Source organism: Artemia sp. Qi Xiang Cuo, chromosome 16 (assembly GCF_049724085.1).
Source record: "Artemia sp. Qi Xiang Cuo chromosome 16, ASM4972408v1, whole genome shotgun sequence".
Classification (NCBI taxonomy): domain Eukaryota; kingdom Metazoa; phylum Arthropoda; class Branchiopoda; order Anostraca; family Artemiidae; genus Artemia; species Artemia sp. Qi Xiang Cuo.
Window position 1 is genome coordinate 52,798,007 of NC_142809.1, and position 27,059 is coordinate 52,825,065.

At 35.4% G+C, this 27,059-nt stretch overlaps 2 protein-coding genes across 4 annotated transcripts; one reads left to right on the forward strand and one right to left on the reverse strand.

The window, feature by feature from the left end:
• Positions 1-2,111: 2,111 nt before the first annotated feature.
• hyx (cell division cycle 73 hyrax) lies at positions 2,112-19,939 on the reverse strand. 2 transcript variants are annotated; one of them, XM_089102196.1, is made up of 2 exons: positions 19,661-19,939; positions 2,112-3,863 (listed from the first exon to the last, which is right to left on the reverse strand). In XM_089102196.1, exon 2 carries the CDS (start codon positions 3,792-3,794, stop codon positions 2,241-2,243), a length of 1,554 nt encoding a protein of 517 aa, XP_088958322.1. In that variant the 5' UTR covers positions 3,795-3,863; positions 19,661-19,939; the 3' UTR covers positions 2,112-2,240. The 2 variants fall into 2 exon arrangements, with proteins under 2 accessions (XP_088958322.1, XP_088958323.1); XM_089102197.1 differs by lacking the exon at positions 19,661-19,939 and adding an exon at positions 14,525-14,675.
• Positions 19,080-23,702, forward strand: LOC148943085 (uncharacterized). Of its 2 annotated transcripts, none has more exons than XM_089102199.1 (2): positions 19,080-19,161; positions 23,122-23,702. In XM_089102199.1, exon 2 carries the CDS (start codon positions 23,149-23,151, stop codon positions 23,572-23,574), a length of 426 nt encoding a protein of 141 aa, XP_088958325.1. In that variant the 5' UTR covers positions 19,080-19,161; positions 23,122-23,148; the 3' UTR covers positions 23,575-23,702. The 2 variants fall into 2 exon arrangements, with proteins under 2 accessions (XP_088958325.1, XP_088958324.1); XM_089102198.1 differs by having other exon boundaries at positions 19,136-19,238.
• The last annotated feature ends 3,357 nt before the right edge of the window (positions 23,703-27,059 follow it).

A 27,059-nucleotide genomic window follows, 5' to 3' on the forward strand; every position in this document is an offset into this window, starting at 1 on the left:
ACACTTATCCTTCAGTTACCAATAAATTAAAAACTGCCCAAAACCGTGCCATCAAAGCAGTTTTTCGGCTGCCCCGACTATATCCCACCCAGGACTTGTTCTCCGATTTTGGTATTATTCCTTTTGAACATTCCTTTTGAATTAAATTTATCCCTTACATACTCCGCTTACCATAAAAACCTTCCTCCCCAATTATTATCTTATTTTAATTGCAATAATTCTGAAGGCCTATGTCTCTGTTCATCCAACCGTTCCTTTAGTGTCCCAAAGTGTGTCTCTAGCTCTGCCCAGCGATTCCCCATTTATAAATCTATACTTCAATGGAATATAATACCCTCCAGTATCGAGCTATCCACAAGTTTTCGCACGCTATATAACAATGTTACTAAACTTTGATATTAGAAATCTCTAAATTTTTAATAAATTTGCCTTAATTGACCCGTTTTTCTCTTTTTTCTTTTTTTTTTGTCTCGTGTTCATTTTCAATTTTTTGTTGTTATAGTCCTCAACAAGCTCGCTTCCAGGATCCATATTATTATTGGTGTTATGTTTCATCTTTTTTTATTTCAATAATTTGAATTGAATTGAATAACAGCTTAGGCCGTCGTACCCAAAAACAAAGGATGTACCTTACTCTTTTATAAGTTTGTTTGTTGCTTCAATTAGCACAAAATTAGCATTCAAACTCAACCATCAAACTGACAATACATGGTTTTTTGTTGTTTTTTTTTTAAAGTAAAGTGCAAATTATTTTCTTGTCTGAACAAGACGAATCTATCGGTGAATTTAGAAGATGAATTTTCTTGTCATACTCCTTTTAATTTTTGCTCGTTGAATTTGACTCGGTCATTTATTGTAATTGCTGTTCGTTTTGGGTTTAATTCATTGATTGATGGGGATTTGTGGTAGTTCCGAGAATTTGGACAAAAAGTCAAAGCTTTAGCGTAAAGAGTCTTGTGAAAGGGGCAACTCCTTTCATATACGTTATAATTTCTGTTCGTTTTAAGTTTTGATGTTTGCTCCTTACTCTCAGTTGGAAAAAACTTTTTTAACTTAATTTCTGATTGTTTTAAACAATACCTGGAAATCCAGCTCTCTCCCCATGAAAAATTCCGAAACTTGTGTGTTATACGCCACTCACTCAAGTTTACGATGTTACCCCGCCCCCCCCCTTACGTGCAAATATATAGCCCAAGTTATATATTTCCCATCTATTATGTCACTTGTCTTTGTCTTGTCTCGTGCTAACCTGAAAGAAACTAAGGAAGAAACTGGTTTGTTCTCGAGTTTTACACTGCGTAAACTTGAGTGAGTGGCGTATAATACACAAGAACCAAAACTCCTTCCCCCTATGGAAAAAAACTCAAATAAAACTCTCAAATTTGGAATGCCTTATATTCCACTGGGGGGGGGGCGGGGAAAGTGCCGGCCACCACCTGCACATATGGGGTGTTTACCTTCCGATCACCCCCCAAGGGAAGGGGGAAGTGATGCGTTAACATTACAAAAACTAGATACCCCCAAAAAAATGTTTGCTGCTTGCATCTACCACTATTATCTGGTATTATATCTGGAACAAAAGATTGGTTGAAGCAAAAATCTTGACTTATTCAAAACCAAAATTAATAAATTGTTTAATTAAATCAAATTGATTAAATTAAATGCAATTAAATTTGCGAGTTTTTTTTTTATTTCAAAGCAGGGGACAATTTTAGTATTCCATCTTCAAAGGAATAAAAAAATCTACTATGACAATAATGCTAAGAGGCAGAAGACCTATACCCGCACATAAGGAGCACTTAACTCAATCCCCCCCCCCAGGGGATGATTAAGCGAAACACGTACTAAAATATATACTCGACATTATCTCCACTCTCCTCATCATAAATTTTGGCCATGTGCACCTATCACCTACTGACAATAATAATACTAATCACCTTTTTCTTTTAATACTAAGAAAATTATAAGCCAAAATTATGATTTTTTGGACTTTAATTAAAAAGAAAAAAAAATGAGATTTGCTTTAACGCAAAATGGAGCAGCAAGATGTTGACTAAAAAGCAAAGATAAATTAATGCCAATATTTTTTTTTTTTACAAAACTCAAATAAAATCACTGTTTCCTTTTAATGGTAATGAAACAAAATATTAATAATTATTGACAACCGAAAATAATCCATAATACACACCAAAGAGCTAAATATTAATTCGTTGCTTTTCGCCCTTATCTTCAGATCACTTCTAAAACCGTAGACTGGGTTTATTCTTCAGAATATGTTTATCTAGTGCTTCCCAAAAATCGAGCATCGCCGCTCTATCCAAGTGCCGCTTGTTTCTTGACAAATTAATCAGAGTTACAGCCCATTTGCCAACGTTAGCATCAAGAGGCATGTCGTCAAACTTTATATGAAAGGCTTTAACATGTACAAAGATTGATGTTGGGTCACCGTTCCATGGCCAACCTTTAAATTGCCAGGTTTGCCCTTGAACAAAGACGGCAACAACACGGTCCCATTCCGCGGGGGAAAGTTTCTGCGGATTATCGGTCACTCTGTATGGTACTGTCAGGTTACTTTCTTTTCGACGCTGAATAAGTAGGTCAGATTCTTTTTTGGCTCCAGCAGCCCTTTTATCTTCAGAGGATATAAATTTCAAATCTTGAAGGATGTCTTTTGCATTCAACATAGTAATTAGCGATTTTACTGAAGGGACAACAATAATGGGCGTCTTGGATACTCTCTTCTGGGGTTGCTGTTGTTGCGGAGCCTTCGGGGGATTAGCAGAACGAGGTGGCATCATTCCACGGCGTGCTTGAGACCCTTCTGTCACAGTTTTGAAGTTCATGCCGTGATAAGACCCCATAGTATCGATCTTAAAGCCTTCTGTTTCTTTATCAACTCTAAAGCTTTCTTGATGGTACCTACTATATGAAGCAGGCTGAGACTGCATTCTTGGTGTTGTTGGTATACCTGCTAGAGGAGCTACTGGATGGGGTGGTTTCATACGCCCATCTTCTTTTGCCTTCAGCGCTTGTAATATATTAAATATATTTTTACTGAATGTCTTCGCAGGAGGTCCTTGTAAAACAGTGGTTCTGGTTCTCCACTGCCGTTCTCTTGATACAATATCTTTGGTAAGATCAACGTCATCAAGCATACCGCGAATCCCCGAGCTTTCTACGTCATCACCAATGCGGATCGTCTTTCGTTTATTTGCCAACACCTTGGCCTTAATTGCCGCCAATTTCTCTATGGAAAGAGCCTCTGACAGTGATCTATCAATACTAACGCTGGCGTCTTTCGGTGCGTCTAGCTTTGCAGCAAGCTGATCTTTAACCTTTTGAACAGCATCATCCTCGAATCGGGGTCTTTTAGCAAGTGTTTCTCCACTTTCATCATCCCTTAAGGATGAAAGTATAGACCCAGCTGTTCTTTTCACCTGAATCGGTATCTCTAACGGAGCAGATTTATCAATACTTGCTGAAGTGGTAGTTTCACCATTCAAGTAGGCAAGTAAATCCTTTCTGTCGGGTCGCACCACGACAGGTATATTCTCTGCGGCAGCTTGTCTGACATATGTTGGATGCTGAAGGTGAATATTTTTCAATAAATAAAGCAAACATTCAAGAGTATAATATTGTTTAGGTGCGTTATCTTTACCAGAACCCCACACAATATAATTAGTCTTTACAGTTTTAGGCGAAGAAAACTCTCCAAAAATAATTTGGTTGTCTCTCTCAACAATTTCCTTCTTATTGACATTGTACTGCCTCAGGAGACTTAGTGGATCAGCCATGTCTTACTGATATGTGGATGCCCGAGATGTACCACCAGTTCTGCTGTCCTCGCTGGGGTTTCTTACAACCTAAAAATTTATATACTCAGAAATTGAATCGTTTCGCATACTACATGATGCAAATGTTAAAGTCTTCTGAAATACACCTTTAAACTAAATTTGAAACGATCATTTATCAATTATGGATATTTATTTAGGAGCCCAAATATTAGTTGAGTTCTAAAAGTTGAATAATTCAATTTACTGTCCTCCTAGATGGATATACAAGGGTTTCCATACAACCCTGCAATAATTGTCCACAACAAAGGCTATAAAAACAAATATCATCCAGAAGAGTAACATATTTTTAATGATTTTTTTTTTCACTTTTGATGGAACTTAATTAGTTATTCCACACTACAGACACCTTGGGCAGCTGTGGGTCTACAAAAATAAATTATGCCAAATTTTTCACAGTATGTCAAGATATTGCAGAGGGGGTTTTACGGGGGCGACAGAGGGGGATTTTGGCCCTAGGACAGAGATTTTAGATGCACTAAATTTCAAATAAATAATCAAATGGATACGATTATTTTTTAATTTTAGAAATTTTATTTTTGTTAAAATAACATAGAGGGCGAAGTTGGCAATTTTTTTTTTCAATAAATAAAAACTTACGGGCAGTGAAAACGAAATCTAATCGATGGAATTGGTTAAATGGAAGGCTACAAAATCATGTGTATCTTAAAAATTAGGAAAAATGAGAAATTCAATTTAATTAAAAGACCTTCATAAGCAGTTATGCAGTTCTTGATAGCAGCAAGCACCAAATTTAAAAAAAAGGTGGTGGAAAGATCATGAAAAATAAGGTAAAAAAACATGGGGCAAACCAAAGTTTAAAAACGAGCAGCTTTCTTCGAAGGCATAGGGTGTATTTGGGGATCAATAGATTGCTAACATTTGAATTTTTATGGAATAAAAGCGTTGCCAAATTTAATTAATTAATTTTGCTTATTTATATTCACGATTCAATACGGCAACACTGACGATAATTTCATACTGCCCAAATGACTATAATTTTGAAATGGCTATGAGAAAAATCATATGCAATTGCGACTTTAAGGTATGAACAGACCTAAGATATGTCCTAGAGCAGTGACGTAATTTCGTCAACATCCGGGGGGGGGGGTAGCAAAGTTGGAGCCGATTTTCCGAAGTGAAGTGAAATGACAGTGAAAAATGAGCCATTTAGTACCAAGAAGGCAAAGGTTTATAAAAGAAAAATTATCTGTTTCTGTGGATGCGTGAACTATGTAGGCCTATCTTTAGCTTTTACAAGATTTTTAAGACAAAAAAAAAAAGAAATAAAAAAGATTAAAAAGAAAAAAAAAGGATAAAGAGGAATCTGTAGCCTAAAAAACATTGTTGTTATCTTAATCTCCCACACCACCTTGAAAAATATTCCAATTACCCCACCCCCTCAAGACTTGGCCATTTTCATCTTTTCCTAATCACAAATGCTTGCTTTATTTATTCCCAATTAGGACACAGCACTTTATATTGTAAGTACCAAGAATCCCTACAAGCAAATGTGTCACAGCACATGTTGCCAAACCCTCTAGCTTCTCTCCATAGCTCCACAGAGAATCAACTGCTTTGGCAATGACCTCTTCAGAAGGGAGGGGGGGGGGGTGTCCAAATAGGAAAAAATATTTATACACAATAATTTATCAATTTTGCAATGGCGGTCTCTAGAACAATCTTGGGGGTGGAAATTGCACCTCCGTTTGTGCACCCATGGCTTGACATTCCCCTATTTGAGGAAATTGGCATACCACCCCCTTTTAAGCTTAATTCTATAAAAAAGAAACAACAATAAAATCTTTTAATCTCTACCAATGCTTATCAAATATCCTGATTGCTTCAATGGAATATGTCAAGCCCCCGAGCGGGAGCATGTTTCCCAACGTATGGACCTATGTTTTAGAATTATGTTTAAAAAGCAAGAGAAAAAGAGTGAAGACCCTGTACTTGAATTTGTACTCACAAATTTTCGAGTTGCTTAATTTAAATGAAGCAGCAAATGCACTAAACTTAGAATTTAGAAAAAAATCACTCATTTCGAACTGAATAAACTAAAGGCAATATAAAAAAGTTTAAAGCTTTTTGTATTAACAAAGCTAAACAAAAAGAGGTCACATAATAATAACTGCTGCTTTTCTAATAAAAAAGGGACTATAAATTTATTACATATAATTTTTTTCATTATCAAATATGTGCATTTTATCAACTTAATTAATCACCTGTAACACTAAAATACATGGGCATGTAGAAAAACCTTTGGTCATGGAATTCTAATTTAAAATTGCAAAAAAAAAAATTGTCTTTATGCATTGAAAAACGGAGTAAGATGGCGGAGCTTTACAGAGCTGAGGTAAATGGTAAAGTTGAAAATTAGTTCATTTGCTAAGGAGACTTAGCAGAAGTCCTCAAGTATGTAAATTTTGCAGCCCCTCCCCTGATTGCGGGCATCACTTGATTTTCGAAAGTAATATCCAAAGACTGCAATTCTAAATTAAAATCAGCTATTGACCTCAAAATTAAGCAGTTTGGGCTGACCCTAAGACCATTTACATTACATTTTGGAGGCGTCGACAACAGCATTTTATCCTTTTTCTTATGTTCTTTTTTAGCATAAGTGTTCTTATGTAGCATAAGTGATGGTACAGCAAAAAAATGGAATTAATAATACCTTATGCTTGTTAAGAGGTCATTTTCTAGATATAAAACGCTTTTATATTTTTCCTTCAAAAAGAGGAAATACGTTTCTTCTGCAACATCACTACTTTTTAAATGAACATCTTAGCCCATATTTAGCTTATCTAGCCCATATTTAGGGCTAGATATAAAGGCTTATCTAGCCTATATTTAGTATAAAAAAGAAAATATTGCCCATTTTACTAGAAATAAAACAGTTTTGAAATATTTTTATTTTGAAAAATTCATTCAATGTGCTTAAAGTCCGCTTTAATATACTGTACAACTATACAACTAATAGACATAAGTGCACACAGAATTTTTTTTTTACATTTGTTTACATTTGTAAACATTTACATTTGTTAACATATGTTTACAATTATAAAATGTTTTTTGGGTAGGGGTTTTACAAAAGAAAAAGCTTCAAAACGCATACAAAATTTGTATACATTCGTTTTCGTTACATACATAATAGATTCAATACCAAAAATGAGTTACACTTTAGACAGTTTTAGAATACGTTGCTTAAACAGGACATTCTAAGGACACTTTAGTAGATAACGTCTTCTTGAATCATACAGCCTACTATTTTGGAAACCTCCATATTCTTAAGCAACAATTGCGACTGTTCCCAATAGGTCCTATACCTGTGTTCTAGGTTCCACAATTTTTCTATTCAAAAATATGCATATACTGTACAGCTATACAACTAATAGACATAAGTGCACATAGCCAAAATTTTGTCAGAATATTGGAGTATTTTCTCAGATGGAATCATTATATACCGCATCCTAATAATTTTTCTGATGGATGATTCGTAGTTGGGAAGTCACTGGGCCAAATTATTTCAAAACCGACCAGGTAGTGAATTGCATTAAAATCCTACTCCAGAACGAAGATAGGAGGGGGTCAAAGTTTAAGAAGGAAGGATAAGGAGTGTTATCAGAGAATTTTCCTGGGAGGTGGCGTTTAAGGTAACATGAAAGTACGTTTGTGGATACAAATTTCTTAAATTGTTGTGGGACAGGGTCCTTCACCCTAATCTTAGAGGAAATCGCTCTACCTGGTCCTCGAGCGTGAAGTCAAAAAATGTCAATAAACAACTGGGATGTAACTTGCGATAGAATGAAAACAACATAATCAGGACAAATTTAGGAACACACTCGCTGAAATAAACTAGGTAATGCTTCCTGAAATTCATTTCTACCATTGTATTACTCAAGAGGTCAGTATAGGTTATAACCTAGGGGGCCACCGAGCCTTTCATTTCTGTTTGCACTACCTAATGCCTAAGTCAAAATGTAACTTACTTCAAGTGAAAAAAAAAAAAACGATCAAAAAAGTGGAGTTAATTTCAGCTCTGTGTTTAAGACCCATTATTAGAGATAATACCTCAAACTTAAGGTCCATATTTTAGATAGAGGTCTCAATTTGGGGTTTCTTTCTGCATGTGATGGGTTAATAGACTATCACGTTAATAAAATATGGAATACTTTCCATATTTTGCTAAAAAGGTCTTTTTCACGGAGAATAAAAAAAATTGTTAATAAAAAAATTAATAGTATTTTTCAAAAGCAGTTTTTGAAAGCACTAATTTTGATTCATTATTTCAATTGCTTTCACAATTTGCTAGTATATCCACCTATTTTCAATTTCAATTATTTGTAAGCTTTAAAATTGGTTAATTTTTTCCTGCTACTTAGAGGAAGTCTAAGTCTTAAATACAAGCTGAAATGGAATTTATTTAATAAAAGGAAAACATTCAACTACTATAATAACATAAACAGACTAGAAACCCCAAACATTTGTTTTGAAAATTGATCTAATTGGTAACCCAATTAAAAGCAGGGGTGGGCCTAATGCTTGGAAAAATTAGATTTAGAGCAAAACCATTGCCATTTTCGGAGTTTTGTCTTTGGTGTAACTTGCTCTGTTTCACCCACCTGTTTCAGCCACTTGGCACAATACTAAATTTTACGGTTTATTTGACATTAATTTGCACTTTTAATAACTTAATGAATGGAGTCTTCACAAAAAAAAATCATGTATGTATACACCACATTAAAGGTCATAACTCCACATACCCCAGACAGATTGGGGGAGGACAACAAGAGACTTTCTCATAACTTGCATATTATTACTTTTCTATCTTTTGTGAATTACCTAACACCTTGGAAATATCAAAAGGTAATAATAATACCATATTAAAAGTCATGACTGCATATAGCCCATATCAATTGGGGGAGGGCATCAAGAGGCTAAGCATATTATTTCTTTTTTTATCTTTCAGGAAAAACCAAATAAATTAGAATTGCCAAAAGGTAATGATTATGCCACATTAAAGGTCATAACTGCACATAGCCCATATAATGGGGAAGGGAATCAGTAGACTTTTCCCATATTTTGCATATTACTACTTTTTTATCTTTCACAAAATACCAAACGAATTAAAAATATCAAAAGATAATGAAAACGCAACATTAAAGGTCATAAGGGCACCTGGCCCAAAAAATGGGATAACTCCAAGGCCGTATCCAGGGGGGGGGGTTACCCGGTTTGAACCCCCCCCCCCGAAATTTTTGACCGAGTCGAAAGTAAGTCGAAAATTAGTAAAACCTAGGTAAAAATCAGTAAAATTAGTTGAAAACTGAGTCAAAAATTAGTAACCCCCCTCCCCCCGAAAAAAATCCTGGATCCGCCCTTGGGTAACTTGCATCTTTATTTTGGATAGAGTGCCAAATCATGGCTGCAACATTAACTGCAATCTAAAAAAGAGCAGATCCGAGTTCATAGTAGCCAAAATTAAAAAATGTGTTTTCGAATAAATTTTTTAAATGTAATACACTGGAGAATGTAATAAAGTCACAGTCCTGGTCATTAGAGAGAAGGGAATCAAAAGACTAACTTCTCACTATAGTACACACTATCAGTTTCTTTAACTTGCATAAAGTACCAAATGGAAAACATAAGCAGTAGTGTAGGGATTAAATGGCATGTCCTTTATGCAGAGGGTTCTTAGCATCTGGGCTTGGAGCAAACATACAGTTGCGCACATCAGTTACAAATGGACTTAATCTTATTCCAAATTTGAACAAGAAAATTAGAAAGCCAAATTTATGTATAGAGCCAATATGTTTCTTTTCTTTACTTGTACCTCCAGCCCTTGTGAATGGCTCCTTTTTGCTTAGCCAGCAAATTAAATCATGTTGCCTTTCTTTTGTTTTCCCTTTGTTCTTGTCATTTCTCTTTATTTTTCTTTTCTTCCTCTTCCTTTTCTGTTCTTTCAGCCTTCACAAACCATCTATTGCAAATCGATTATGTCATTTTCATGGATCCTTTTTACTTTTTTCACAAAAAAAAACTGATCAGTCCATGTTCCTATGTTGTATCCCTACAGTACTTATTGATACCCATCAAAAGACCCCACATTGGCCTTCAAGATTGTAAGCCCTCTTAAATGGCACCACATACCACTAATGAATTAGTTCATCTAGATGGAAATTTTTCTCTTCTTCAAAAAAAAAGCTGATCAACCCACGTTTTTAATGGTGTTAACTACATTATATGTCCAAAAATGCACAATGTTTGGCCCATTAGTTTAGGAGTGCATATACCCATGCCTAGTGTATATATTGATACCCAATAAAAGACCCAATGTTGGACCTAGAGATCATAAACAGCTCAGGTTACTTGGCCCCTGCAAATGAGTCATGTCACATATCCCTAATGAATTAGTTCATCTTGATAGAAACTTTATAAATTTGTCTCTGCTTCTTTTTAGAACCACAAAAAACAGATCAGCCCATACCTCGTAGGACGACCTCACAGAACATTGACAAAAGTTGGCAGCATTGAGACAATATTGAGTTGATTAGTTTGAGAGTGCATTAAATATGTGGGAGGTCATTCAATAGGTAACAAGACAAATTCACTGTAGCTCAGAAACAATTTATCTAATCAATTCAAAACTTCAGCTACTTTTCTACACAGCCCCCAGTTATATACAACTATGTATAGTTGTGTACAACTATCCCATTGTTGATCTAATGTATGCATATCTGGCATCAAATTCTTTGGCTTGATCTTGAATCCACTTCTGGGCCTGATTTTTAACTTCTTGATTGGCTTCTGCTTCAAGCCTCTTTAAAGGGTCAAAACAAATGAAAGTATAATGGCAAAGTTGGGGTTATGGGGGGTTATGGGGTGGTTTTAAAGGATCTCCTACTCCATTTATTAATTTAGCAGTGCCACATATGGGCGCACACTGTCATACAGAAAAATCACTCCTTTGGTCAAGGGCCCATGACTTTTGTTTGAATAACAGGCCTTAAGTCATGCTTACACCTGGAGCCAACCCATTCAGACTATCAATGATCAGAAGATCATGATCAGAAGATCACGACTGTTGATCCATCAATGGCCTGTATTGCAGTAACATTGTCACAAAAAAGTAAGACTCAAGCTGTAAGCTGCATTTGAACACAACATAAGGGATTTTTGACTAAATGTGCGATTTTTCTTTATGACAATGCGTGCCCACATGTGGTCCTGCTAAATCAGGAAACAGTTCAAACCTAGGTGGGATCTTTTTTTTCAACATCGCAAATGCAGAAATTCGCACAACAACAGGATAATTGTACAGTCAAAGTTTTGAATTGACTAAATAAATCATTTATAAACTACAGCAATTTGTCTTGTTGGTTATTTAATGGCCCTTGTATATTAGCATAGCCATTCCATATTCCAGACTTTATAAACAACTCCACAACATATATATTTGTATTTTATTGAGTGTTGGTAGATACAGCCAGCTAATAGTAAATCTAAAAATTCTAAAGGGACTTGAGGATGGGGTAAATTTTGGGGGGAGGGGTTCAAACTATTTTTCCAAGACCTATCTGGAAACCTCATAAAGAAGAATTAATTGCAACAAAAAGGATATCGCCATTGAAAAATTATACCCTAGTCCTTCATGCAGGGGGGAATTGACCCAAAGATTTTCTTGGAGAAATTTCAGAGAAACCCTACCCCACTAGTAACTTGTGGAAAAAATTAGGCCCAGAAATAGACTTTATGGCATTTCAGCCCCCATCCCCAGAATAACCCGTCTAGTAATGTCTAATATATTTGGCTATGTGCAACTTTATCTTTTCCAGTAAGTTACCAAACATATTTTTTAAGGAATATGGCAAATACACATACCCCATATTCCCTAATTACCCAATAAGTCAGAAGTCAGATCAATTTTGTTTTAATAGTTTTTTTTTGTTTAACTACAAATTAAGTTTATCCAACAATAAAGAAAATCAACAAACAGAAAGGTGCAAATTACCTTAGAAAATAAATATTATAGTATGTGACTGGCTAGAAGCATTGGTATACTCTGCATTTGTGAATAGTATATTACTCTATTACATTTCTTATGCTTCACTTTTTTCTTGGGGGGGGGGGGGGTGAAACTAATCTGCTTTTCCTGGAATGTAGAATTTGACAAATTGATCCCAAGGAGTTGAGCAAGATTCTAAGCTAAACTTGAACCTTATTTTATTAAATTAAGAGCTTATTTTTATAGAATATTCTAACTCACACAAGTAGAGAAGGCCTAGAATTAAAATATTGAAAACTTTTGTGTAACTACTATTAAAAGTTTTATATTAACAACTTTTTTGTTTAACATTTTTTTGTTTTAATATTAACAACTTTTTTGTTTAACAACTATTTAAGTTTATACAACAATTAAGAAAATCAACAAATAGAAAGGTGCCAGTTACCTTAGAAAATGATTATTTCAGTTGTGACTGGCTAGAAGCTTTGGTATACCTTGCATTCATGAATAGTCTATTATTCTAATACATTTCTTATGTCTGACTTTTTTGGGCCTGGGGGGGGGGGGGCACTAATCTGCTTTTCCTGGAATGTACAATTTGATAAGTTGATCACAAGGAGTTGAGCAAGATTCCAAGCTAAACTTGAATCTAAGAGCCTATTTTCATAGTATCCTAACTCATACAAGAAGAAAAGGCCTAGAGTTAAAATATAGAAAACTTTCTGGGTTCAAATTTTGGCTCTTCATTAATATCTGACAATATTTTTGCACCAGGCTGAGGAAACAATTTCTGGAGTAGCAATAAATTCTGAAATACAGAATAGTGACTTGCTGCTAATTCAGAAAATTGTTTATCCAAATTTGTTGAAGAAAAGATTCAGATTCGCCAAATGCCTTGAGAATGTTAGTGACATCTACATTTTTATCTGAAGATAAAAAATTTTACCACTATTCTGTATTACAGAATTTATTGCTACTCAAAAAATTGTTTCCCCAGCCTTGTGCAAAAAAAATTGTTGATATTTTAAAAATAAATATATATGAAAATATTTTTGGCCAAACTAGTTCCATAGTTTTGATTTAGTTCAATAGTTGTAATTATGTTAGTAGAAGTTGCAGTAGTTTTTGCAGTCACAGTTGTAATCGCAGTACTAGAAGTAGTCATGACAGACAAAAAGTAACTGAAAACATATGCTCATTAATGCCTTTATTTGAAGATCATTGATTTTTGGAGGTAACATCATTCTGATCCTCCTTCATTACATTCTTTTTTTTCACAATTTCTCTTCTTTTCATTTGGATGAGCATCATATTTAAAAGTGAAATTCTGTTCAAGTCCTGGTTCCTAAATTTTTGGCATGTCCAACATTGCCAGAATTGTAAAAGCTTTCAGCTGAAATTCTAGCCAATAAAGAAACCTGTACTAGCCCAGGACAAATTTTCAGAGCTGTTTCTAGGGTTGATGGCACCTGGGGGAAAACTAATTACAGCACTCTCCTCCAACTCAAAAAAGCCAGATCAAAGTGGGCAATTTCGCAGCCAGGGTGTCCCCAAGGCCATGGCATCTGGGACAATTGCCCCAGTCCACCCCCCAGGAACAGCTATGCATATTCTAGCCATGTCAAAAAAAAGAAAATGTAAATAACTCTATTTTAGAAGAACATGTTTCTTAGCCAGGTGTTAGCTTGTTTCCTCTGGGGGTGACCAGAAGTTGTTTGAAATATCCAGTTGAAAAAGGACAGAAATCTTGACTTCAGCCTTAAAGTTTTTGTGCTAATATTACTTTCTTGTATCAATATATGAAAGATGGCATTTTAAACTTATAGACAAGATGGGTAAGGGACATCATAAAAATCTTTTATGCACTTTGTTGCCCTCCTCTGACCTTATTTAAGATCTACATGATCAGACATGCAATACATACCCCAAACCCCATACTCAGTTCAACTAGATTTTTGCAAAGCTTGGTCACAGGTTTTTAATATGGCTACCCGAAAACTTATATTTTTGCCAAAATGTGGCTGTGGCAATTTGGCTTGGCTTAATACTTGGGCATTACTCATAGCAAAAGAACCTGCCAAAGAAATTTAGTCTGCAGTTCTAGTGCTTCTACACTGCTCTACTGACAAGGTTCTTTAACAGTGAAGTATAAATATTTCTGCTGCCCAATGCTCAGTGAAGTTAGAGAAGCCCTCTTTAGTAACAAAACTCCCTGCATGAAGAACCATAATTGAAGGGGATAAGTGGCTCATAAACTTGAGAACTGGCAATCAAAAGAGAGACGATTGTAAAAATGTCTAAAATGAAAAAAAGGCTATCCTCCTTGCTTCTTGCTTTCAAGGTGTTGCAATCTCCAAATACATGGATGAAAAGAGCAGATTTTTCTTTTCTTTTTTTTTGGGAGGGGGGCATGAATTTGATGAATAATCACATATGACTGACAAAAGCTTTAGAATGATTGCACAAAGGATGAAGATTCTCAAATTCTACACAAGGATGAAGATTCTCAAACATTTGCAGAGCTCAAATACTTATTCTTTAGTTTACTACTAGACGAATTTACCGACAACACATTGGATAAATGCTTGTGTGTTTTAGTAAAATAAGCTATGATGAGTGATGGGAAGATCTGTACAGAATTACTTGGGATGATTAAACTTGAACCTACCAATCTTTCTGCTAATGGTATAAAAAACTCAAGGACTCTGAGGACCTAGTGCTTTTGAAATGTATTTGCCATTCAATCCATCTATGTACTGCTGCTACAGCCAAGATATCAAAGAATGTCAAGGTATCAGTCAGGATGATTGTTAATTATGGTTCTTCAAGTTCAAAAAGAACAGTGATTCTTATGGAGTTTCAAGAGTACTATAAAACATACTTGAAGAGACTGCTTAATCTTCCAGACACAAGATGGCTTGATGCTCACTTGTGCATTGTGAGACTGGCAAGTTGCTGCAGACAAAATCTTGCTATAAATAAAAGACCTATTCACAAAATTGTATTTGCTTTTTCTTAATTATGCTCTCTTCAACTTGAATTACTTTTTCCAATCAGCAAAAATTCTCATTGAAAATTTGCAGCCTGAGTGTGAAAAGTTCATCAAGACTCGGAGAAAAGTTTCTCAGACACTGTAAAAAGACCAATCCATCAAATCCAAGTCATAACAAATCATTAGAACACATTTTTTTAGGAGATGAAGATGTAGAATTCCTTATGGCATCAATGCAGAATGGTAAAATAGCCCCTAAGGACATAAGCACTTTTCCAAAAAGATGATTAGGTTTTTATATTACCACAGCAACACAAACACTGAAGCAATTTCCATGAGTCCCTTTTGAAGAACAAAAAGAGCCAGTATCCTGTCACTTCACATAAAACACAGATATTGAATCCTAGTGGTGAAAGCTGCCATATACTTTTAGTGACTCCAAAAAGGAAGATATGAGTAAAATGACTATAGACTTGATGTGGAGAAAATATGCAAAACAAGAGACTTCACCAACTTTTTCCAAGGCCTGGCAGAGCTTGCCAAGAGGGTGCTCTCCCTACTGCATCAGACTCAGAAAAAAATTATTCTTGGACAAATAATGTCAAGTTGATAAAATGGAACAGGTTGAAGAAAGAAAATATTGAAGCCATCATGGTTATAAAATCACAACTAAGACCAAAAGATATAGTTTGTTGCAAATGTGTACAGGCAATCTGACAAGGCTCCACAATTCCAAGAACCTCTATTTAGGCCTTCCACCCTCTGGTCAAGAAGACAAATTTGAAATCAAAGATAAAGTAGGTCAGTGAATATGAACTGATTTTTTTCTTTAGTGTATGGGAAGTAAAATTTGTATGATGAAATAAGACTATGTTTTAAAAGGCTGGCAACTGCTTTGAGAAGAAAGGCGCCTTGGAGTGAAATAGTTTGAACAAAAAAATACAGTGTGAACCAATATCCTTTTCCTGAACAAAAAAAAAAGCCTTTTTATTTATTCTCTATGCTATTTTTACTATTGCTTTGCCTTATTAGCTTGTTTGTGAAACTTGGGAGAATAAACCTGTGCATTGCAAAAAACTGTCCAAAAATACCCAAAAAAGCATTTTGGGATAAAAAAAGAATAATCCTTTCCTTTGATCTGGCAACACTGCAGGGGTCTAATTTTTGTTATTCCCTTTTAATTTATTGTCTATTTGTAATGAGACAAGTCTATGGCTTATTCTGTTTTTGTTTTAAATAAATAAATATCAAATTGTGAGTCTTTTACTGTATGCATTACTATACTGTATGTATTTATGTGATCTTTGTGCTGTTTGTTTAATCATCAAGAAACTTTAAGAAATGGTTGAGTTGACCATGGTTGAGTTGACTCTTGCAAAGTTTTTAGGCATCAAATTTCCTTCCAAGCTCTTCTTCATGCTTTTCTTGCTGATGGTTAATTATGAATCCTGTCCTCTAATATACTCCCAGAATTAAATTTTTTTTTCAATAAATTCTCTGAATTTGGAATTCAACCAAATACTTTTTAAATTGAAAAGTACTATCATCATCTTACACATGGGGAACATTTTCCAGCAAGGGAAAGTTGGGAGTGGAAAATTTCAATACTAAAAGGGATCTTATTTGCAAATCTTTTTCTAGCTCTTTATATATGCAACCAAAATAAATTAATACAGTAGGCTAATTTACACAAATGCAGAGTATGGACAACTTTGTTTGGGGAATAACTCTATTATGAAACACATGATATTTGAACAAATTAAATTGATATATTTGTGTTTATCAATTATGTGTGTGTAAATTTTAAAACACTTAATATTAACAGCAGCCTATACTAATGACTAATTATTAATATGCAGAGAATTTTAAGGGGGGAAATTCTGTAGAGGGGAAGAGTTTCCAGTAGATTTATATATATTAACATAATTTAGCTCAGAAAAAGGTGAATACATCACTCTTTCCTTATTCAATAATTGCTTCTGGGAAAAGTTCTAGTTTGAGGCCTTAACAGGGCTCAAAACAGCCCATAGTAACCAAAAGTTGTTAATGCAATTTGAAAAAAAAAACTGATTAATGAGACCCTTATTCAGGAATAGTAATTAGGATTATACATTCCTATCAGTCTTAAAAGTAAAATGTTATTTGTAAACAAATTTGCAGTGATTTTTAAACAGCCTGAAACTACTTAAAAGGCATCACAGTAAAACAAAAAGGTAATTTTTTTTTATTCATATTATTGACTGGGAGTATACCCAATGGATAATATCTAAAAATTTCTATTCTATATAGAATGTAAAAATAATATCCAACCATACTTAGTTATTGCCAAAATTTTCCAATTAGTTAGCCATCTGAAAAATCCTTTTAAGCAAATAACAAATTATCCACCTAGGAAAATAATTAAAATTTAAAAGAAAAATAGTTTTATCTTGCTAGCCAAATACAATAAAGCATAAGAGCCAACTTAGTATCTCTAACCAGGTGGGTAATACTTTAACTTAATGCTTCTGATATGTATCGAACTAGACAGATAAGTAAATTCTTCATGCAAAATAGTGATAATATACAACTAGTCAGAAAATTTTTTTTCTCTTACACATAGCATGAACATCTAACTTGGCGGATAACACTTTGTCCTAGCCCTTTTGATATTAATCCAACTAGGCAGTTAAGGGGTAAGGTTTACATTAACAGACTAATCAGCTATATATATATAAAAAAAAAATACCACTATCATCAGAATTTCATCTTGAGTCCAAATATAAAACTCATTTCTGTCACAAATTATTTTCAAAATTACTTCTAAGCTTCTTTAAGTTTCTTCAATTTTCCTGTTTTTTCATAGAAACGTCATGGAGGCAATTCAATTTGAAAAATACTAAATTTTGCTGAAAGCTGTGATTTGAATTGAAATATATTAAATCTTGTTGTGCGGTGATTTGATATGAAAAATAGTAAATCTTGTTGAGCAATGATTTGATTTGAGAAATACTAAACAGTTTGAATTATTCATTTTTTTTACAAAATAGGTCTTCCCTGTTTAGTTGTTCTTGATTCAGAACTAAGATATAGTTTATAACTTGGACTTTGGTTATATTTAGGCCAAAATCTAGAACAAAAAATTCAGATTACTCAGATAGAAAAATATCATTTTCAACTGTTCTGATTTGTATATTGCCAGTTATTAGAAAATGTCTATGTGCCAGTCATGTGAAATGTCATACTATACTGCAATAAACAGATTTATAAATAATGATGAAGCAAGCAACAACTCTTTCAGAACTCAAGGTGTCTTACCATCACTAGTAATGTGCCAAAGCTGCAATACACCATGCAACTATTGTGCATATGAAAATATGTAGAAATGCAGTAAGATCTATGTCATCCCAAAGACCAAAAAGAGAACATTTTGCAGCTATTCAGTATCCAATAGAAAAGGGAGTTTCTTGCATCAGGCCGGGATTAAGCCTCATCAAATCCTGATATTTATAAATCAATTTCTATTGGATCATCAAACAGTTATTGAGGAACTCCAAATAAGTAAAAAAACAAGCATTTACTGGAGGTCTTTTTGCTCAGAAGTTTTGATGGCTTGGAAAGGAAACCAAGAACCCATAGGAGGGCAGGGTGTTGAAGTAGAAAATCAATGAAACTTTAATGGCAAGAAGAAAGTACAACAGGGGAAGGATTTAATGGCAAGTTTGGGTTTTTGGTGGAATGGAGAGAGAGAGCAAAAGAAAAATTATTGTAGCCATGACTGACAGCCAAGAAGGCCTCCAAAGAAACAAGGAAACTTTAATTCCTATTATAAAAAAATATACTAAGCCTGGAAGCATTATTTACAGTGATAAATGCTTATAGTACATTGTCCAGCCATGGATATACTCATTACCAAATCAATAACTCAGCCAATTTTGTTGATCCACAGGACTGTTCCATTCATACTCAGATTTAGAAAATCTATGGAGATGCTTCAAAAAGCACTCTAAAAGACCAGGGATGCAAACACTATACATGGAGCAGTTGTGCTTCTTATTTCTGCAAAATTTTGAATTTTGAACAACTTCATAATTTTTGAATTTTACTGTAAGTTTTTCTCCCACAAAAAAATGAATAATTCAAACTGTTTGATTTCTCAAATCAAATCACCACTCAACAAGATTTAGTATTTTTCATATCAAATCAATGCTCAACAGGATTTAGTATATTTTAATTCAAATCACAGCTTTCAGCAAAATTTAGTATTTTTCAAATTGAATCACCACCATATGTTTCTGTGAAAAAAAAAACAAGAAAATTGAAGAAGCTTAAAAGTAATTTTGAAAATGATTTACAACAGAAATGAGTGTTATATTTGGACTCAGGATGAAATTCTGATACTAGGCTAGTGGTAGGCTATGTTTTTTTTTATCCAGCTGATTAGTCTGTTAATGTAAGCCTTACCCACAGTTAAGTAGCTTTCAGTAAGGAAGTTAACCACAGTTAACTTCCTGCCTGGTTAAATATACATTGGAAGATCTAGGACTCAGCATTATCCACCTATTTGGATATTCTTGCTGTACCTAAGAGAAACAATTTATGTGGCTAGTTGGATATTATCCAAAACTGCATAATGTAATTTACTTATCCTCCTAGTTAAACTTACCTCCCATTTACATCAGAAAATTTCCCCCCCCCCCCCCTGTTAAACAATTACCTAGTGACCAAAAAGGTCTAGCCTAATGAATTGGCTGCTTAACATAACTTGAGAAAAAAACTGTTTCATCAATATGTAGGCTAATGAAGTTTAGAGCACATAAATAATCACTTTACCTTTCTGTTTTATCAAGTGAACAATAGGTTAGAATACTCCAATATTTCATAACTTTTCAACAAACATGCACATGTTGATAGATTGATCATAGTGATGAAGTCGACATTGCCAGTAAAGTCATTTCACTGTCGTTTTTCATTTTAGGCTACTTTATAGCTTAGAAAAAATGCATATTATGATTAAAAGGTATTTAAAAAGGTTTCTAGTGATTTTAAATTGGTAAAAGCGTCTTTATTTTATCGAAAGGAAAGTTGCATCAATCTGGTTTAAATTCTTAGGATTGTTGTCTACAGTTATCTTCACAATAACTTTTAGCGCTGCCTTTTATTGTTTATTTTTTTCTGAATAGATAGCGCGATTTCTCTTTGGCTCATAAACGGTTCACTGCAGCCGTTGAAACGCAGAAAATACTGAGATATATAAAAAGTATATGCTTGGGAATAAGTTAAATCCAGATCTAGAAGCCAAGAAAAACATTCAAAGGGCTAATCTTAGGTCAGCTATGCCTAATGAAAAATGTAATTCTTGTTCTACACTCCTTACCCTGGAATATCCCCCAGGCCTTGAGCACTAAAATCTTGTATTAAAAGGACACAGACCTCGTGTTGTTTGTCAAATATTAATGGAAAACTTCACATAAACATGATAAGTTTTTCAGTTATATGCAACTTATAGTTCTAGGAAGCTTACAGTTCAGAATAACGGATGCGAGTTTCAACGGCTCAGTAAAAATATTTTAACGCAGCCGTTGAACCGTTGTGACGCACTACTAAAAACTAAAAACTCACCGCAGCCCCAAGCTGCCTGAGGGCAATACAGCTACGCACGCCCCTCCTCCATTCAAATCTATTCAAAGCTCCCCTCTTTACACCCTCCTAGGAAGTATCCATTTCGTTTAAATCTTTCTTTATGAAATCCTCCCACCCCAGACGAGGACGACCTGGTTTCAGTTTTGGCCTAGATGGTTGGTTGAAAAGGACAATCTTCGGCAATTTGTCATTCTTGATCCGCAGAACGTGCCTTAGCCCTTTCTTTCATTATAGCCCTAGAAAGTCGGATTGAACCACATTTTTCGTACAGCCTACTGTCTGAAATACGGTCAGTCAGCCGGGTACCCGAGACAATCCGTAGGCAATTTTTCTGGAAAACATATAGTAAACCTTCATCGACTTTTCGGAGCGTCCATGCTTTAGTGCCATATTTGACCATTATCATCACCGTACCTTGCAATATTCTAATCTTGGTTTGGAGAATAATCTTCCTATTTTTCCAATTTTTTTTTTTACTGTGAAAAAACGCCTGGAGCCTTGGCTATTCTACTTTTAACATCTTAACTGCTCACACCGTCTTTACTAATAATACTACCAATGATAAGTGAAGCTGTCCACCTGATCAAATTTTTGTTACCCATACGTCACCTTTTTATTGTCACTTATTCCTAGCCTTAGCGACTTATTCTAATTTTGAAACCTATTCCTGCACCCTGAACTCGCAAAACCTCTAAAAGTTCATTCATTTTGCTCACACTTTCCTCTAGGAAGCTTAAACCATCAGTATAGTCTAATTCCAGGAGACTTTTTCCTCCCCATTTGATTCCGTGATCTCCCATTGCCTTCCCTGTGCTCCTTAAGACAAAGTCCATCAAAATAATCCATATAAATGGGGATAGAGCATAACCCTGCTTAACTTCTTATTTAATACAAAACCAGCTGCTATCCTCATTTCATACCTTAACCGCATTAGTGTTATTCTCATACATAGCACTAGGATTACAGAATATATTGATTCCAATCCGCAGACAACAAGTATATGATACAAATGTCTAACTGCCCTATCATATAATGTTAAAAAAAGCATACTCAGGTACCCGACTGTGCATCAAAGAATGCTATGACTAATCAACAATAAAATTTATTCTTGAAACTTAAATATTATTCAGCTCAAAAAGCCACGAACGGAATAGATGGCGCGCTAGTTGGTGCAGTAGTCGCGGATAATTCAGATTTATCAACTATATAATGTGATCTGAGCATTCATCAGTAGGAAGGAAATATGCTGATGCATCACCAAAGTATACTATTAATACATGCAAACCCACGGACAATATAGCCCACGCAAATCATTATATGCCATCAGTACCAACGTTAGAGATGCAGTCCTGTCAATATAATTGAAACAAACCTACTATTTTCCTGTTAATTTTATCTTTTCTTGTATTTTTCTTCTTCTTGTATTTTTCCATGTCTGCTATTTTTCTGTTTTCTGTTTGGTATTTTTTTCAGTTTTGGTTGGAATTTGCAGTGTTTAATAATGGGCATACTGCCCATGCCCATACCCTTTGGAGTTTTTAAGTTGCGCATGTATCTATAAAAACTATCATCGGTTTTGCCAAAAAAAGAATATATCCTACGCAAGGTATCGTAATCACAATGCAAGCACATTGGAAGGAGCAAACTCTGCTGATAAATAGGCCAAAAATGCCAATAGTTTACGTAGCACATGCCCATAGGCAATACAACTGACGTAAATCATCGAACTTACAGCACAATCCGACCTCAAGGAACAAACTATGTTTCTGAACCAACAGACATGCAGAGCAAGCCCACAGGCAATACAACTGACGCAAGCCGTCAAACTTACAACATAATTGAACCTTAAGGAATAAACTATGCTTCCGGATCGGCAAGAATAACATCAGCACAGCCAGTATAAGCTCACTGACAGATCAACCCATTCAAGCCATCGTAAGTAAAAACACAAGTACTTTGCTGTGAATAAAATATGCTGATGAATCAGCAAAAAGTGCAATTCAATGAATACAATCCCAAAGGCAATTCAATCAATATACGCCATCGTAAACACAATATAGCTGCGTCTTAAGTGAAAAAAAAACCATGCTTATGAATCGGGAAAAATGTCATCAATGTACCTAACACACGTCTATAGACTATGCAAGCCATCTCTTTAGAACTCCAGGTAATGTAAGGAATGAACAGTAAAGCTGTTTATGTAACGACTTCATTAGAACTCCATCTCTTTAGAACTCCAGGTCACTGTAAGGAATGAACAGTAAAGCTGTTTATGTAACGACTTCATTAGAACTCCATCTCTTTAGAACTCCAGGTCACTGTAAGGAATGAACAGTAAAGCTGTTTATGTAACGACTTCATTAGAACTCCATCTCTTTAGAACTCCAGGTTACTGTAAGGAATGAACAGTAAAGCTGTTTATGTAACGACTTCATTGCTGAAGTTCTACATTTTCCCTGAATTTTTGAATTCTGAACTTACCGTATAATATTTAACAACAGAAGCCTATTGGTTTGAAAAATGAAACTTATACTTTAATAATCAGCTTGATATAGTAATTTATAGTGGAAGCACCTTCAAAATATGTTAAGTACAATTTGTTTGCATATTACAGAATATCTGCCGCATTTCATTTCATTTATTTTTTCAAGGTTTCTACTAGCAGCTGCCAGCCTACAATGAAGACGTCAGGGATCAACCGGTTACTGTACCAAATAGCTATTGGCAGCGCATTTGTCGTTGTTGGTACAAGCTTTTGGGTAAAGTCTCGAATTCGAGAGAACATAAAACGTTCCGAATTCTATAGAGAAGCTATCACACTTCTTAGAAGAAATAGATTAGTCATAGAAGAGTTAGGGGAGCCAATTAAAGACAGTGGAGCAGATTTGAGCAACACTCAGAAGAATTTTGCAGATGGCCTAAGAGCCGTGTTTGATATAGGTGTGAAAGGGCCCAAGAACAGTGGAGTCTTTCATTTTGAATCCTATAGGAATAGTTACGACGAAAAGTGGACAATACGGAGTGCTTCACTTAAAATTCAAGAGCCAGAACCAAAAATTTTAATACTTGTGAAGCGTAAGGATGACTCTGATGTCGATGTTTGATATTTTATTCTTGAAATAAGTTTTTCAGATCACTGTCAGTGAAGACACTGCTTTAATTTGTTTCTACTCTTGATTTTAGTGCTTCGCTAGAGAATACAGTTAAATAAAATTCTGAAGAATAAATTGGATTAAAAGGTATATCAAACGAAAGCTAAACGAAAATTTTCATGAAGAACGATTCAAGGGAATTTGGAACATCATGCGGGGGGGGGTAAATAGTGAAGGTTTGAAGATTTGGGTGGTAGGTGGAGCGTGCGCAGCTGTGTTGGCCAAAAGAGGCTTGTTACTGCAGTGAGTTGTTAGTAGTAGTATTTTAAGCTTTTGATGGCAGAATGGGGGCAAATACATCCTCTCCCCTCCTTTTACGTACGTGCTGGCCCTGCTCAACTTGCTTTGAGAGTGGGCCAAACACTTTAAACCATTACCAAACAAAAAAATTGACCATCTATTTTGAATTAAACGAAAAGCAGGTCGTCCAGGAATAGGATGGGAGAAGCTCGTAAGCAACGATTTAAGGGAAATCTGAACATTATGAAGGGGCTAAATAGGTGAAGCTTTGAATATATTGGGGTGGAAGAGGAGCGTGCGCAGCTGTGTCAGTCTTAGGTGGCTTGGTGCTGCAGTAAATTTTGTTTGCAGTAGTAGTAGTAATTCTACTGTTGAGTGATTAGTTTGACCAAGTCTGTGAATCTAACAGCATGTTGATTTGAATTTTTTCTTTGATGGGGAAATATCAAGAAGACGGGGACAATTGATGGGAATATACAGGAAGTAATTTGAGTCAGTATATCATATAAATACAAAAAATGACACTTATAGGAAATATCATCTGATCACTAAATCTTAAAAAATTCTGGAAGATTTTAAGGATTTATTGGCGCACTAATCATCTGACGGGGAAAATACCCTGAAGGTGTTTGCATTATCTTCACTTCTTGAGCAAGGAGAATGTTCTTGAGGGTTCGCTGAAAACATTTAGGGATCTTAATCAGGTAAGGATCTTATCTATTCCAAACGGCATACTAAAATACCTATTAAATTTGCCAAATGGTAATTAGTTACAAATGCGCTAGATTTTCACAAACAGCTTAGTGAGAGCTGGAAGGTAAGACATTATTTACGCGAAATATCTAGATTTAGTACAAACGGCTTAGCGAGAGCTGGAGGGCAGCCAATTAGCGTATCAATCAGTTACTAGCTCAAAGGGCATATTGTCTGTCCTCGGCCAAAAGTTAGTATTTACGTAAAATTTCATTCTTAAAAAAGTATGTACCCTACTTTATTTTGAAATGGCGAATTCAATGGCATAGTTCAAATTTTTCCATCTGCTTTACGTTCTGAGATATGAACTAGTGCCTACAGGGAAAAAAAATATCACCGGCTTACTACTGGCAAAACCTAGTACGGATATGCTAAAATTACAAAACTCTGTATCTACGTACAATGTGAAATGGATGGCTAAGACCGAAAGACGATAGCCTGTGTTGAACACCTATTCATGAAATCGTCTGCTGAGAGCGGTTTTGCCGGAAATAACAGTTTTTGTCGAAACCGAGTTGTCGAAACGCTATCTTGTGTAAAAAAAAATCTCTTTCAAATGGCCTAATTTACATTGCTGTAAGACGTCAGCGGTCTAGCCACAGCCGATTCTGAGATACAAATGTCAAAATTTCCAAACATGTTTTTCTTGGAATTTTGGGAAAACAGATCCGGAAGCGCTATTTTGTATAAAAACAATTATCTTTCGAATTGTCTAATTGACATTGCTGAAGATGCCAGCGCTTTAGATACAGCCGATTCTGAGGTAGAAACGTCAACCTTTTCAAACACATTTTTTTCGGAATTTTGGAGAAACAAATTCGGAAGCGCTATCTTGTGTAAAAAAAATTATCTTTCGAAATGGTCTAATTGACATTGCTGTAAGACTTCAGCGCTCTAGCTACAGTCGGTTCTGAGATACAAATGTCAAAATTTTCAAACTTATTTTTCTTGGAATTTTGGAAAAACCGATTCGGAAGCGCTATATTGTGAAAAAAATTACTTTCGAATGGTGTAATTGACATTGCTGTAAGACGTCAGCGTACTAGCTACAGCCGATTCTAAGATGCAAAAGTCAAAATTTTCAAATTTGTTTTTCTCGGAAGTTGGGAAAACAGATTCTGCGAAACCACTCTCAGCAGACGAAATGTCTTTATCTATTTCTCCAGTTCCAAAAATAAATCACTATTTTGTGACTTTCTTTGAAAAATTTAAAAACGCAGATACTAAGTTTTTGGCATAAGTAAGTAAGTATAACGGCATTAGACCCTCAAGGTCCGAACCGGCGGGGCTGATCTCCAAACCGGCAAGGTCCAAACCGGCGGTGCTGATCTCCAAACCGTCAAGGTCCAAACCGGCGGTGCTGATTTCCAAATCGGCAAGGTCCAAACTGGTGGTGCTGATCTCCAAACCGGCAAGGTCCAAACCGGTGGTGCTGATCTCCAAATCGGCAAGGTCCAAACCGGCGGTGCTGATCCCCAAACCGTCAAGGTCCAAACCGGTGGTGCTGATTTCCAAATCGGCAAGGTCCAAACTGGTGGTGCTGATCTCCAAACCGGCAAGGTCCAAACCGGTGGTGCTGATCTCCAAATCGGCAAGGTCCAAACCGGCGGTGCTGATCACCAAACCGGCAAGGTCCAAACTGGCGGTGCTGATCTCCAAATCGGCAAGGTCCAAACCGGCGGTGCTGATCCCCAAACCGGCAAGGTCCAAACCGGCGTTTCGTCATAGGATGGTTGAAATTAAGATACATAATCGATCAAACTTAAAACTAACAGGATTTCCTATGAATGAATGAAAGAAACTTAATATGAATAGAAATTAGAAAGAAGAAAATCCCTATTTTGCGACTTTTTCGAAAAATTAAAAAATTTAGACACCAAGCTTTGATAGAGTACGTACTGCCAAAATATCTGGAAATAGTTGATTTCTGACAGTAATTTGCCAAACACGATATTAGATCAACTATTCCAAAAGGTTATATAGTTCTGAAAAATGCTAAATATTCACATTTAGCACAAACGGCCTAGCGAGAGTAAGAGGGTAGTACGTTGTTCGTGTCAAATAGTTATCAGTAACTGTCAAGCTCTCTTATAAATTTAATAAGTTTTAATTAGTTTTGTTACCTGATTAGATTTTACTATGGGCTCATCTGAAAGTTCCTAAACCAACAAATGGAATATTATACTATTCACGAATTCCAGAGAAATTGCCTACGGATTGTTCTGGGTAGCCGGCTTACTGACCGTACTTCAAATAGTAGGTTGTACGAAAAATGTGGTGAAATCCCGCTTTCTAGGGCTATAATGAAAGAAAGGTTGAGATGGGTAGGGCACGTTCTGCGGATGAAGGATAACAGATTGCCGAAGACCGTCCTTTTCGGCCAACCACCTAAGGCTAAACGGAAAGCAGGTGGCCCTCGTCTGGGGTGGGAGGACGTCAAAAAG

What these genes read in the sequence shown, in the direction of transcription:
- hyx (XM_089102196.1), bottom strand. Translation starts at nt 3,794, where the DNA reads ATGGCTGATCCACTAAGTCTCCTGAGGCAGTACAATGTCAATAAGAAG.
- LOC148943085 (XM_089102199.1), top strand. Translation starts at nt 23,149, where the DNA reads ATGAAGACGTCAGGGATCAACCGGTTACTGTACCAAATAGCTATTGGC.